Source organism: Microtus oregoni, unplaced genomic scaffold, assembly GCF_018167655.1.
Source record: "Microtus oregoni isolate MIOR12 unplaced genomic scaffold, Mior012 000017F_ref0000208, whole genome shotgun sequence".
Classification (NCBI taxonomy): Eukaryota; Metazoa; Chordata; class Mammalia; order Rodentia; family Cricetidae; genus Microtus; species Microtus oregoni.
In genome coordinates this window covers 4,955,492-4,969,356 of record NW_024543076.1, presented here as the reverse complement: position 1 = coordinate 4,969,356, position 13,865 = coordinate 4,955,492, and the positions used below count along the sequence as shown (strand labels likewise).

Genomic DNA, 13,865 nt, shown 5'->3' with positions numbered 1-13,865 from the left:
AATCCTAAAGCTTTTTGTTTCCTGAATGCTCCCCCCCCCCCCTCCAGTGACATTAATCTGGGAGATCATCTGAAATTGAAATATCTTAAGGTGGTAACTCTGAAAATTTGTCAACTTCTTTTCAGTTATTTTGAGTTTTCTTTTCTTCTTCTTTTTGTCATTTCTTCCTTAACTGACTAACTAGATCACTTTATTATCTCTAGAATGGGTTCTCCCAAAGTTTTCTGGTGTTTTGTTGTTGTTGTTCCCGAGTATGGGAAGAATTATTCTTATAAAATTCTAATTTTTCCTTTGCAGTGATGACTTGCACCTAACTAGAGGCTAGTAGTGAAACAGGGGCCCTAGGGGGTGAGCATGAAGGGTCAGCTGAGCAGAGAAACCCCTCCCCCATCTCTCACCTGCATCGTGTCTCCAATCCCTACCAAAGCAGAGAAACCTTAAATTTGGAGTTTTTCGTGGAAAAACTCTCTGGGGACTGACTTCTAGGAAGAAAAAAACGAAACAACAACAGCAACAGAACCACTGACCTAGAGCAGAGGGGTTTGCTGGCTTTTCCGTGTGTCCTGTTTATTTGTTTGGCGTTAAACAGATATGGGGTGATTATGGCGCAGGTGGAGGGGGCCCTATTAGAGCTGTCGGGAGAGACTTGCAATCAAACAGCCACCACACAGAAGAGACCAGGTGTCTGCTGTGTAGAACGAGGACAGGACAGCCGCTGCTGGAGAGCACAGGAGGTCGGGGTAGGCACAAAAGGAACAGCTATAATCTGAAACACTTGAGTTGCCCTTCTCAGGAGGCGTGGAGCAACGCTGGCTGAGCAAAGCTTTATGTGTTGTTTGTTACTTAGATGAACCTCGGCTAAACTTCACTTAAGGACTCTGTGACTGCCTGAATTTGGCCTAAATGGCCACACTTGTGCATCTGCAGTGGCAACAATGTTTCAGCCGGCTCTGCTACAACCCCAGCTTAATAGACTAATGTTAAAAAAAATGAAATTCTATTTCAAGAACATGCACCCTAAGCCAGGCACACCAATCCCGGTACTTGAAAGGCAGAGGCAGGTGAATCTTTGTGAATTCAAGGCTAGCCCGGTCTCACAGTGAGACCCTGTCTTAAGAAAAAAAAAAAAGTCCTAAAACTGAGCCAGGTGTCACATGCCCAAATCCTGGCACTCTGGAGCTAGTGGCAGGAGGATCAGGAGTTTGAGGTCATCCTTAACTAGCCTGTGTGTGTGTGTACGTATCCTTATTGTAGGCAATTAACTCTTAATACATTTAAGAAGACTTACATATAATTTTAATAAAAATTTAAGATGTACTCTCAAAACTGAACTTACTTTCTCAGTTTTATTTTGTGTCTTCTGATCTTCTCAGAATTAAATGTCACTTCCCGTAATGGCCCTGTCTCCGGCCAGCAGCTCCTCCGAGCCTCGCATTCATCCTGTGTCTACCGTTATTGACAGGAACTGTTCTCACTCCGCTTTGCTCAGCACAGGGCACTGAGTGGCGTCACAGCGTTGTTAGTAAGCCCTCTGTCCTGTTGTTCCTGCCGTCTGCGAAGCACTTGCTTATGGGATCTGATCTATGTAAAATCAGGTGCTTAGGTGGTGGTCTGAACGAGAATGGCCTCTGTGGGCTCATCTGTTTGAATGCTTGGTCCTCAGTTAGTGGAACTGTGTTCTTGTTGGAGGAGGTGTGTTACTGATATTTGAGATTTCAAAAAGCCTACGGCCTCTCTCTCTCTCTCTCTCTCTCTCTCTCTCTCTCTCTCTCTCTCTTCTGCCTGTGGATCAGGATGTAAGCTCTCAGCTATTGCTCCAGTACCACGCCTGACTGCTACCTTGCTTCCTTATGTGACACTCATGGACTCCCTCATCCTTTGAAACCATAAGCAAGCCTCCAACTAAATGCCTTGGTTGTGTTTCATCACAGCCAGAGAACAGTGCCTAAGCCATTGGGTAATGGATGCTATATGTGGAGAAGAGCCAAGAGGGTCAAGCAATCTGTTCATGGTCGCCAGTGAGAAGTCACTGTTCAGTGTCTGTTGTCCTGAACCACGGATGCTCAGGGGCTGCTACAGGCTTCTACCTTCTTGGACATTCACAGCAGACTCCCATCAAAGGGTGTGGAGGATTTCTGATAACGAACCCGTGGAAGTGTCGCTGGAACATACAGACATACCCAGTCACAACCGTTTACTCTCCTCCCTCCACCACTCTCTCCTTCCTGTCCTTTTCTCTGTCTCCCTCTGTCCCCCTTCTTTCTGGCTTCCTTTTTCAGAACACATGTATTTATTGGAATCCAGACAATGCCAAATCCAAATTCTGTATTCTCTTTTTATTTTTCTTGTTTGTGTGTGTGGTGCACACATATGTATATGTGTATACATATGCATGTGCATGCGTGTGTGCATGTGTGTGCATGTGTATACATGTAGAGTCCAAAAATTGGCATTAGATGTCTTCCTCATGTACCCTCCATCTCACTCTTGCGGCAGGATTCTCTCACTTGAACCCAGAGCACACGCACACTGCTTTGACTAGTCTAGCTAGCCAGCTTCTTCCAGGGCCCCTCTGTCTCTGTCTCTGGTGTGGGTCTTGGCAGGATCCAGCTTCAGTCTTTACGCTTGCACGGTTGGTGTTTTTGCTCACTGAGCCCTCTCCCCAGCTTCTTTTCATTTTAAGAGTGACTTCACTACGATCCCAGGCTGGCTCCAGGTCAACAATCCTCCTGCCTCAGCCTCCAGCGTACAGGGATTACAGGTGTGTACCAGCACACTTAGCTTAAACTTAGTTTATGAGCAATGTTTCGTAATCTGCCATGCATGGTGAAAGAGTAACTCAGTTCTGCTGTGTGAAAATGACATCAAGCTGTCAGGTAGATTCTCTCCAGACACCCGCTAGGTGAGGAGCTTCCCTTTGTCTCTTCTTAGCCCTCCAGAAGCAAAACCTGGTAGGTGAACATCTTAGAGCGAATTTCTGTTTCCTCTTTATTCTCACTCCCCATGAGAGTAGGGGTGGCCCTGTGGCTGTGCGAGCCAGGCTCACGTCCCCCGACAAGTTTATAGCATTAGTACAGCAAGGGCCACTCAGCCTCATTGTATTAATGGCTGCTGTCTACACGGCTTTAGTGTGTATTGAGAATGTCTTTAGTGAAGTACATTAGAGTAGTTTTTAAGTCTGATGCCTGATTGAGTCGTTAAACATGTGAGACTCTGTTCAGTCCATTTGAGTTATCAAAACATCTGTTAGTTCTCTTATTTCTCTGTTTTTTTTTTTGTCTGATTGACCTGTCCAGTGGTGAGAGGGGAGTGTTGAAGTCTCCCACTATTAGTGTGTGGGGTTTAATATATGATTTAAGCTTTAGAAGTGTTTCTTTTACATATGAGGGTGCCCTTGTATTTGGGGCACAAATGTTCAGTATTGAGATTTCCTCTTGATGGATTTTTCCTGTGACTAATACGAAATGACCTTCTTTGTTTCTTTTGATTGATTTTAGCTTGATGAAGGCGTAAGTCATAAACAATGCCACACCAGTTTGGAATTATGATTAATAGGGTGGTATTTATTTAAAGGGGGAAAAAACTTACAGATCACCGTCAGCCCTCTGCGTAACCAGGAAGGGAGTCTAGTCGCCGGTGGAGCAGGAAGTGAAGAGAGAGAGGAGAGGGAAGTGGCCGCTTTTTTAAAGGGAGAGAGACCACGCCCCAATGGGCTGGTATCTCAGGGGCGATAGGCTGGAGGAGTGGGAGGACCTCCCGTAACACCTCCCCCTTTTGTTTAAATAAGAGAATTCTAAATCTACTATGAAATTATATACAATAAGTACAAATATCCTAGTCTAACTAGCTTAGGTCTTGTATAATAAATAACTTGGCCAAGTCATGAGAGAAAGTAACTACATTTATATAGTCTTCAACCCCATCGAAGATCTGAGAAGGGAAATAATGTTACCTGGGTAATTAGGAAGTTCAGTAAAACAACTTCCAAAACATGCAACAAAGCACAGAGACAACTAGCTACCTAGGCAATCACCCAAAGTCACATTAGCAGCGTTGAAGCAACCAACTTTGGCTAAGGCCTAAAATAACTGACATACCATTTTCAAAGGCAAGCAACTTTTCAAAACTATCTTACCCTGTCTTGGCAGGATATGACAGCCCTGTTTTATCCATTGATGCACGCTCTGTATCTTTGTCAGTGGTTGAGGTATGGGCAATTCTTTGCCCCAAGGCCAGTTCTGCCAAAAAGAAGGCTCCAGGTGGAGTGCCTTTGGTGCTCATCATTCTCTCGGGAATAGAGTGGTGTTGCCAGGAGCAATTGTGTCTCACTACCACAAAACTCTGAGTTAGATTAAAGGCCATTTTCTACAGCTCTTTGAAGAAGTTGAAGATTATCTATCTATACTGAGTATAATCTCTATATATCTAAAGAACCTGATTAGTCTAATTATAAATGACAAACTTAGATGACTATTAGTCTATATAATTCTCAATATCTATCTAACTTAAAGACTAAGACAATAAACGACTGTGAAACAAATGAGGACAATGACCTCCAAATATAAACAATGTACAAATATACATTGCAGTAGGTAAATATATATCAATACACAAACATTATATAAGTATCTTAATCAGAGGTAGAAATGTACACTGCAATATGGTAAATATATACAATATATATATATATATCAATACAATATATGTCAATACATAAAAATGTTTTAAACAGAGGTAGAAACATGCATGCGTACAATAGTCAATATAATTTAACTTTGTATCAATATACAAGAATCTATACCAATATATTTGTCTAAAAACAGTAACTCACAATTACAAATCTATTATCCCATCATCCCTCTTTCTTTTTTTTCAAAATGATCCCTGAGCTTATACAATTCCTCCCCCAACCCTCAATCGTATACTAATTATAATCAACCCCTAAATGATGTCCCTAAACCCAAGGGCAAACTTTACTGGGAGAGGGGATGTCATCCTCTAGAATTACTTCCAGCTGTCATGGGGGCGACGTTCTTTCTGGGGGATCCTGTGAAAGTAAAATGATGGTTAAATTTCAAGATCAATGTCTTTTAAAATTGCCAATAGTCTCTGAGTATTTTGTGCAGGTCTGGCCAAAATGTTGTATAAGATGTGCACCATTTCAGCTAACCAAGTTGGAACTGTCTTGTGCAGCTGGTACCCAAAGCAGGTCTTGTAGTAGCGCTATCAGTATCATGACGTCCTATCAACCAGGTGGAGTTGTTGTTATGGGGCCCCATCTTCTTCCTGGAAACTTCAAATGTCACTTCAGGAAAAACTCATTGTTCATTATGAAAAACTTAAACAATAATCATATAGACATATATATATATATTCAATGAAAGACATGATAGATATATTCAATGAAAAGTATGATAGATATGAAGAAAAGCAAAGATGTTTTCTAAACTCATATTTCTTTCTGTCCCACATCATGGCTCTTGACATGAGACAGAAACTCCAGAAACTCTGGGTTTTTCTCTTACTAACAGGCTTGGAATTGGAGAGGGACTGAGCCAGAGTCCAACTTCAAAACCAGCTTTATAAATTTAGAAATATGGTTTAATTTTACTTACACAACCCATTCAGTTTTCTTGATATTTCCTATTGGGCAGATATTTTTCCATCTGTCAGTATCCAAACATCCAGGGTCCCTTGAATTTCTCAAAGATGAGTGTTTTCCTGTGGAGATAAGAACAGAACCCTACCCCCATTCTATATGTTTTTCTTACCACCTGTATGAATATCATCATTGTGGATGAGTTGTCATTTCTCCTTTCCAAAAGGTTTCTCCTCTTCAAATCAAAACTTTATTAATTTTGATGGTATCCACAATTTTTCTTCTCCTGTGGAAATAAGAGCAAATCCCCTTCCCCAACGTAGCACATCTCCTGGCTTCCACTGAGAGGTCAGCACATCTTTGAAATAAATTGGTTGATTTAGTTCAGCAGACTTTTCCATTATCCAATGTCTTTCGGCTGCTGTCGTTCCTTTCTCATTAGCGTTAAGAAAATTCAAGGTTAATAAAGCATTATGTAATCTATTTCTGGGGGTATTTTCAGTCCCTTTCTGTTTGTTCAGCATATCCTTTATAGTACGATTTGATCTTTCTATAACTGCCTGACCTGTAGGATTATTTGGTATACCTGTAATGTGTTTTATATTATAATAATCAAAAAAGCGTTTCATTTTCTTAGATATATATGCTGGACCATTATCTGTCTTTATTTGTGCAGGTATACCCATGATGGCCATAACTTCCAATAAATGTGTGATTACTGAATCAGCCTTTTCTGAGCTCAGGGCAGTAGCCCATTGAAAACCTGAATACGTGTCTATGGTGTGGTGCACATATTTTAATTTACCAAATTCCATAAAGTGGAACACATCCATCTGCCAGGTTTCATTTCTCTTAGTACCCTTTGGGTTACTCCCTGCAGGCAACGGTGTTTGATTATAGAAAGAACAAGTAGGACATCTCTTTATAATGTCCTTAGCTTGTTGCCAAGTAATGGAAAATTCTTTCTTTAGGCCTTTACTATTGACATGATGCTTCTTATGAAATTCTGAGGCCTGCAACACACTTCCAATCAATAATTGATCAATCTCAGCGTTGCCTTGGGCTAGAGGACCAGGCAGACCTGTATGGGACCGGATGTGTGTTATGTACATCGGACAAAGCCTGTTCCTGATTATGTCTTGTACCTGGATAAACAATGAAGTCAACTCTGTGTCATCTGGTATAAATTCAGCGGTTTCAATATGCAAGATAACTCTTTCTGCATATTGTGAATCTGTAACTATATTAAGAGGTTCTTTAAAAGCCCTTAGCACCATAAGAATGGCATATAATTCTGCCTTCTGGACAGAATTATAAGGGCTTTGTTCCACCTTACTCAATTCATCTGACTTGTAACCTGCTTTCCCTGATTTATTTGCATCAGTATAGAACGTACGGCCTCCAGTTATTAGAGCATCACGTACAATTCTAGGAAGAATCCAAGAAGTTCTTTTTATGAGGTTTAGTCTACCACTTTTGGGATAGTTGCTATTAATTTCTCCCAAAAAATTAGCACAAGCTCTTTGCCATGGTTCATTGTCTTCCCATAACTTTTTTATTTCTTCAGTAGTAAAAGGCACTATAATTTCTGCTGGGTCTATACCTGCTAGTTGACGAAGTCTCAGCTTACCTTTTATAATTAATTCAGAGACTTTTTCCACATAAGTTTTTAATTTTTTACTTGGTTTATTAGGTATAAATATCCACTCTAAAATAATATCTTCCCTCTGCATTAGAATCCCTGTAGGAGAAATTCTGGAAGGCAATATGACTAGGATGCAGCTAAGATTTGGGTTCACCCTATCCACATGTGCCTCCTGTAATTTTTCCTCAATCATTGTCAGTTCCTTTTCTGCTTCAGCTGTCAGTTTTCTTGGACTATTCAAATCTTTATCACCATCTAAGGTTTTGTTTAAATGAACTATTAGATCAGGTGTTATCCCAACAGCTGGTCGTAGACTGGAAATGTCTCCTAACAATCTTTGGAAGTCATTAAGAGTCTTTAACCGGTCTCTCCTAATTTGTGCCTTTTGCGCTTTAATTTTCTCTAACCCTATTCTGTAACCTAGGTAATTAATAGAATTTCCTCTTTGAATCTTTTCAGGGGCAATTTGTAATCCCCACCTAGGCAAGACTTTCTTTACTTCTTCAAACATCCTTTCTAAAGTATCTTTATTTGAATCAGATAACAAGATGTCATCCATGTATTGATAAATTATGAACTTGGGGAATTGTTTACGAATTATTTCCAATGGCTTACTTACAAAATATTGGCACAATGTAGGACTATTGAGCATATCCTGTGGGAGGATAGTCCATTGATATCTCCTATTAGGCTGAGAATTATTATAAGTAGGCACTGTGAAGGCAAATTTTTCTCTATCCTTTTCTTGTAACGGTATAGTGAAAAAACAATCTTTCAAATCAATAACTATAAGAGGCCATCCTTTTGGTAACAGAGAAGGCAAAGGAATTTCAGATTGTAGTGGGCCCATAGGTTGAATTACTTTGTTGACAGCTCTTAGATCTATCACCATTCTCCATTTACCAGATTTCTTTTTTACAACAAACACAGGAGAATTCCAAGGGCTGGTTGATTCTTCAATATGGTGAGCATCTAGTTGCTCTTGCACCAGCTGTTCCAATGCCTGTAGTTTATTTTCAGCTAGAGGCCACTGTTTGATCCATATTGGCTTCTCAGTTAGCCATTTTAAAGGTAGAGCTGTTGGTACCTCTAAAGGTTTGGTATTTGCTGTATGTTCTTGTACAGCCTGAATGGCTGGTGACCTTTTCCCATAATACCTCATCATATCCATCCCAGAATTATGAGTTCCTGGAACTACAGGAATGTTAATCTGGGTATTCCATTGCTGTAGCAGGTCACGGCCCCATAAATTTATGGCAATATTGGCTATATATGGCCTTAGTCTTCCTATTTGCCCTTCGGGCCCTATGCATTCAACCCATCTTGTGCTTTGTTTTACATGAGATAGGGTTCCAATTCCCAGGAACTGAACATCTACCTCTTGAAGAGGCCAATTCGGATGCCAAGATTCTGGGGTAATGATACTTACATCCGCACCTGTGTCTAATAAGCCTTCAACAAAAGTGCCATTTATATAGACTCTTAGCTTTGGTCTTTGATCATTAATAGAAGTCTGCCAAAATATACGTTTACTCTGTCCTACTGGGTTTTTTGACTCATCCTCCACACGTATTTCATCATTTAGACCAGTATTACTTTTTACAGCAGAAATTGGAGCTTTTAATTTTCTTGGTGAGGCACGTTCTCCACTGTGACTGGGAATGACTGGGCCACTGTTGGCTTGGGGGCCTGCGAGAGGCCCCTCAAGGAGTTTCCCGACGGTATCAGGTTGCCTTGTTTGTCTGTTGTTGACCTGCATTCATTGGACCAATGTCAGCCTTTACCGCATCTCCTACATATACCTGAAGGCCTAGGTCTCCTATTTTTGTCATTCCCAGAGGAGATAATATTCCTAGAAATTCTGTGCCTGCAATCCCTTTTCAGATGTCCTAATTTACCACAATTAAAACACCTGGCAGTTTGATGTCTCCTCATTGCTGTGGAAATCGCTTCTCCTACCCAAGGTTCATCGTCATAGCTAAACATCTCAACATTCATCATATGCTGAATCCATTCATCCATAGGTGCTGATCTAGACTTTAAAGGCTCAATTATCTTTTTGCATTCTATGTTTGCATTCGCAAAAGCTAGAGATTCAAGAAGTATTCGTCTAGCTTCTGGGTCTGTTACTCCTATGTCCAGAGCCTTAATTAATCTTTGCAAAAAGTCAATAAAGGGTTCTCTCGGTCCCTGCCTAATTCTAGTATATGATTCAACCCTTTTTGCTGGATCTTGTATCCTATTCCAAGCATTTAAAGCTGCTTGGTGACATAGACACAGTACTTCATCATCATAAAGAGCTTGGACCTGTGGATCAGCATATTCTCCTGCACCAAGAATTTGATCTTGGGAAACCTCGACACCTTTTGCTCTTCCTTGCTGTTCCATATGTTTGGATTCTTCTCTGAAATAAATTCCAAACATTAAGGAAGGTCCATTATCTAAAACTGCAGACACTAATTGATGGGAATCATGGGGGGTAGCTTTAGCATTAGAAGCCCAAGTCCTTATCATTTCCTTTACATATGCAGAGTGCAAGCCAAAATTAACAATAGCTTGCTTAATTTCTTTTAGATCATTCATTGCTATTGGCATCCATCTAGCTTCTCTGACTCCCTTTGAGCCTTTAGAAGTTGATGCTTTGTCAGAATTAAGTATAGGGTATGCCGCTAAAACCTTGGGTAAGCCAGTTCTAATAGCTGGTGTTGGCATTGTATCCTGTCCTTGTGCCTTATTACTCTGTTCACCAGCTCCAATCATTTCTTCAACCATTTCAAGTCTTTTTATTATTGTCTTTATTATTGTCTCTTTTGAATCCTGAATCTCCTGACCTGCATGAGTTTCTAGTAAAGATTGTATGGTTCTTAGGAGTGCCATGATCTTCCTAAATGATAGAATATTCAAAAGAATACTGAAACCTAGTAACCAGTAAATTAAGTTATCCCCATAGTCATATAAACCTTGCATGATATAACCCATTGTATTGGTAACCAGAACAGTAAAATTCGCGTTGGAAACAAAAACTGCCATATTACCTATTATCCAGCAGGTGGCGCTGTTGCCAAGTCGCGACAAAAACAGAGTCCTGTTTCAGAGTCCGCAGAGTATTTGTTAAAAACTGGAAAATGTAAGTTGCTCAACAAAGTAAATGTAATTAAATCAATTCCAGAGACGGACCAGAAACCCAGAATCCAAGGGTAGGGAAGAGCAACCTGGAAGCCATTTATGCCTCCATGTGACAGAGTCACCCTGAGGGGCTGCAGCTCTCAGCAACCGCGTGCTCTGGTTCGTGCCACTTAAGAGCTGTGCTTGCAAGGGAGATTTAAAAACGACTCAGAAAAGAGCAAACCACGCAGCAGAGACTACGCAAGCCTGTGGAGTTTAAATTCACGTGGGGAGGCCAAGGCCGCCAGCGGCGGCTGAGGAAGGGAGGGCTCCTGCCAGGCCGAACTCGCGGCCGGCGAGTTAAACAACGCTTACCTGAATCATCAATGGGTCAAGGAAGAAATAAAGGAGAAATGAAAGGAAAGGAGAGGTTCTAAAACCAAACGTTGGGTGCCAACTGAAGGCGTAAGTCATAAACAATGCCACACCAGTTTGGAATTATGATTAATAGGGTGGTATTTATTTAAAGGGGAAAAAACTTACAGATCACTGTCAGCCCTCTGCACAACCAGGAAGGGAGTCTAGTCGCCGGCGGAGCAGGAAGTGAAGAGAGAGAGGAGAGGGAAGTGGCCGCTTTTTTAAAGGGAGAGAGACCACGCCCCAATGGGCTGGTATCTCAGGGGCGATAGGCTGGAGGTGTGGGAGGACCTCCCGTAATAGCTTGAAGTCTATTTTGTTAGATATTAGGATAGCTACACCTGCTTGTTTCTTAGGTCCATTTCACTGGAATATTTTTCACCAACCCTTTACTATTAGACAAAGTCTGTCTGTGAGGTTGAGATGTGTTTTTTGTATGCAGAAGAAGGATGGATTCTGTTTTCGTATCCAATCTGTTAGCCTGTGCCTTTTTATAGGTTAGTTGAGTCCATTTATGTTAAGGAATATTAATGACCAGTGATTGCTGACATCTAAAGAACATTCCATCCAAACAGAAAAAAAAATACCTTCTTCTCAGCATCTCATGGAACCTTCTCAAAAATTGACCACATACTCGGTAACAAAACAAATCTCAACAAATACAAAAAAAAATTGGAATAATCCAATGTACCTTATCAGATCACCGTGGTTTAAAACTAGAAGTCAACAGCAATACTAATTACAGAAAACCCAAAAACACATGGAAATTAAACAACGCTTACCTGAATCATCAATGGGTCAAGGAAGAAATAAAGGGAGAAATTAAAGACTTCTTAAAATTCAATGAAATTGACGACACAATGTACTCAGATTTATGGGACACCCAGTCCCTTTTAAGGGACATCCTCTTAATTTTGACAAGACAACGGCAAAGCCCTCAAGTTCCCTCTCTCATGTGTTCCCGTGTGTCTGGGTGTGTGCCTCTGTGTCTGTGTATTTGTGTGTGTGTGTGCGTCTGTGTGTGTACATTACTCTCTCTTTTCCTTTCTTGAAGACCACTTATTTGATCCTTAGTTCTGTCCTTTCCCTTTGGATTGATGTCAATATTCTGATTATCTCAGTTTGCATTTTATTCTAGTGACTCATAAGAGATGTTCACTGCTATCTAGGGACAAAACTAGGAATAAATAAATTATATATAATAAATAAAACCTTCAAAAAAGAAAAGAAAAAATATGATTTTTTAAACCTGGTATCAGTTTGTCAAAGCTTCCCCACTCTCCTATTTGTGTTGAGGGAACAATGACTTCTGGCAAGGATCTTGATACAGGACAAGAGCTTAATTATGAACACACAGGCAGAGAACAATCCAGAAGACATTTATTAAGCATTTGCATTACTGCAGATAAAGGTAGCTGTCACCAGGTCCTGCGCTGTGTGGTATATCAAAGGACAACTTAATGTAAAAGTAAAGACACAGGTAGGAGGCAGGAAGATCCTGATTTGAGGCTAGCCTCAGCTTCACCATGAGACTCTGTCCTCCCAAAGGAAGGAAGGAGGGAAGGAGCCAGGGAAGGAGAAAGGGAAGGACAGAGAGAGGAGGGAGGCAGGGACTCATCAGCTATGGCCAATATTTGCAGAGAATCCGAGGAGTGGAAGTGGAAATCCCGAGCTAGAGCATCTTGCTGACTGCACAGTCATCTTTTCTTGACCTCTCTATTGCTAGTATTCATAAACAAGCCTGAGGCGTGGGGCTGGAGACACATCAGTGGTTAAGAGCACTTACTGTCCTTGCCAGGACCTGCTTCAGTTCCCAGCACCCACATGGCAGTCATAGCCACCTGTCACTCCAGCCCTGGGGACAGAGCGATCTGACACCCTCTTCTGGCCTCTGTGTATTCCTTCACGCATGTGGTGCACATAAACTCTCACACTAACCCATCAATAATTTTTTAAAAAGTTTTAAAAGTGATGTGTGATACCCAGAGTGTTCAATGAAACGGTTGTGCACATTTGGGGAATACTTCTAGGACGAGGTGGGAGAATTGCCATTGAAATCATCCCTTTCATTAGGGCCTTTCTGTGTATTAGGATTTATTGTCGAAGGATTATACAGGAACCATGGCAACCCCTTCCCCGTCACTGCTTTAAGTGCTTCTGAGTCACCAGGTTCCTCACAGCAGCCCTCACGTCCTTGTTCCTCAGGCTGTAGATGATGGGGTTCAGCATGGGGGTCAACACCCCATAGAAGAGGGAGATGAGCTTGTCTGCAAGGTCCTGCTTGTCTGCCCCCAGGGGGTCCTTGGACTTGGGCTTCCCGTACATGAAGAGGATGGTCCCATAGAAGACGATGACCACAGTGAGGTGGGCAGAGCAGGTGGAGAAGGCCTTCCTCCTCCCCTCAGCGGAGGGGATCCTCAGAATGGTGGTGAGTATGAAGGTGTAGGAGAGAGAAATAAAGAGAACCGGGATCCCTAGAAAGATTATATTTGTCACGCCCATGCTGATGACATTGATGGTGATGTCGGCACAGGCCAGTTTCAGGACAGCCAAGATCTCACAGGTGAAGTGATTGATGACATTGTCCCCACAGAAGGGCAGCCACATTGCAAGGGATGTTTGAACCGTGGAGGCAGCAATTCCACCTGCCCAGGAGCTGGCAGCCATGGGCACATAGGCAGCCTTGCTCATGATCACTGGGTACCTAAGGGGGTTGCAGATGGCTACATAGCGATCAAATGCCATCATAGTCAGGAGCACACACTCCGTGGCTCCCATGGCAAAGGAGAGAAACATCTGCACGGCACAGGCTGAGAAGGAGATGCTCTTCCTGGGGGTCAGGAAGCTGTCGAGAATGAGGGGGACTGAGGAGGTGGTGTAGCAGATGTCCAGGAAGGAGAGGTTCCCCAGGAAGAAGTACATGGGCGTGTGCAGGTGGGCGTCGAGGATGGTCACCAGGATGAGGACCCCGTTGCCCAGCAGGATCACCAGGTACATCAGCAGGATAAGCAGGAAGAAGGTTTTCTCCAGCTTTGGGTGGGCAGAGAGGCCCAGGAGAATGAAGCGGGTCACAGGGGAGGTCTGATTGTTCCTCTCCAT

At 42.0% G+C, this 13,865-nt stretch overlaps 1 protein-coding gene across 2 annotated transcripts; it reads right to left on the bottom strand.

Annotated features, from left to right (window-relative positions):
- Window positions 1-6,224: 6,224 nt before the first annotated feature.
- On the bottom strand, window positions 6,225-13,865 carry LOC121458386 (olfactory receptor 13C7-like). 2 transcript variants are annotated; one of them, XM_041667651.1, is made up of 2 exons: window positions 12,933-13,865; window positions 6,225-6,257 (listed from the first exon to the last, which is right to left on the bottom strand). In XM_041667651.1, exons 1-2 carry the CDS (start codon window positions 13,863-13,865, stop codon window positions 6,225-6,227), a joined length of 966 nt encoding a protein of 321 aa, XP_041523585.1. The 2 variants fall into 2 exon arrangements, with proteins under 2 accessions (XP_041523585.1, XP_041523586.1); XM_041667652.1 differs by lacking the exon at window positions 6,225-6,257 and having other exon boundaries at window positions 12,906-13,865.

Coding starts and splice junctions, on each gene's coding strand:
- LOC121458386 (XM_041667651.1), bottom strand. CDS start 13,865: ATGGAGAGGAACAATCAGACCTCCCCTGTGACCCGCTTCATTCTCCTG. Junction 6,258..12,932: donor GGGCTGCTGTGAGGAACCTG/GTGACTCAGAAG, acceptor AAATAAAGACAG/ATAATGGTCCAGCATATATA.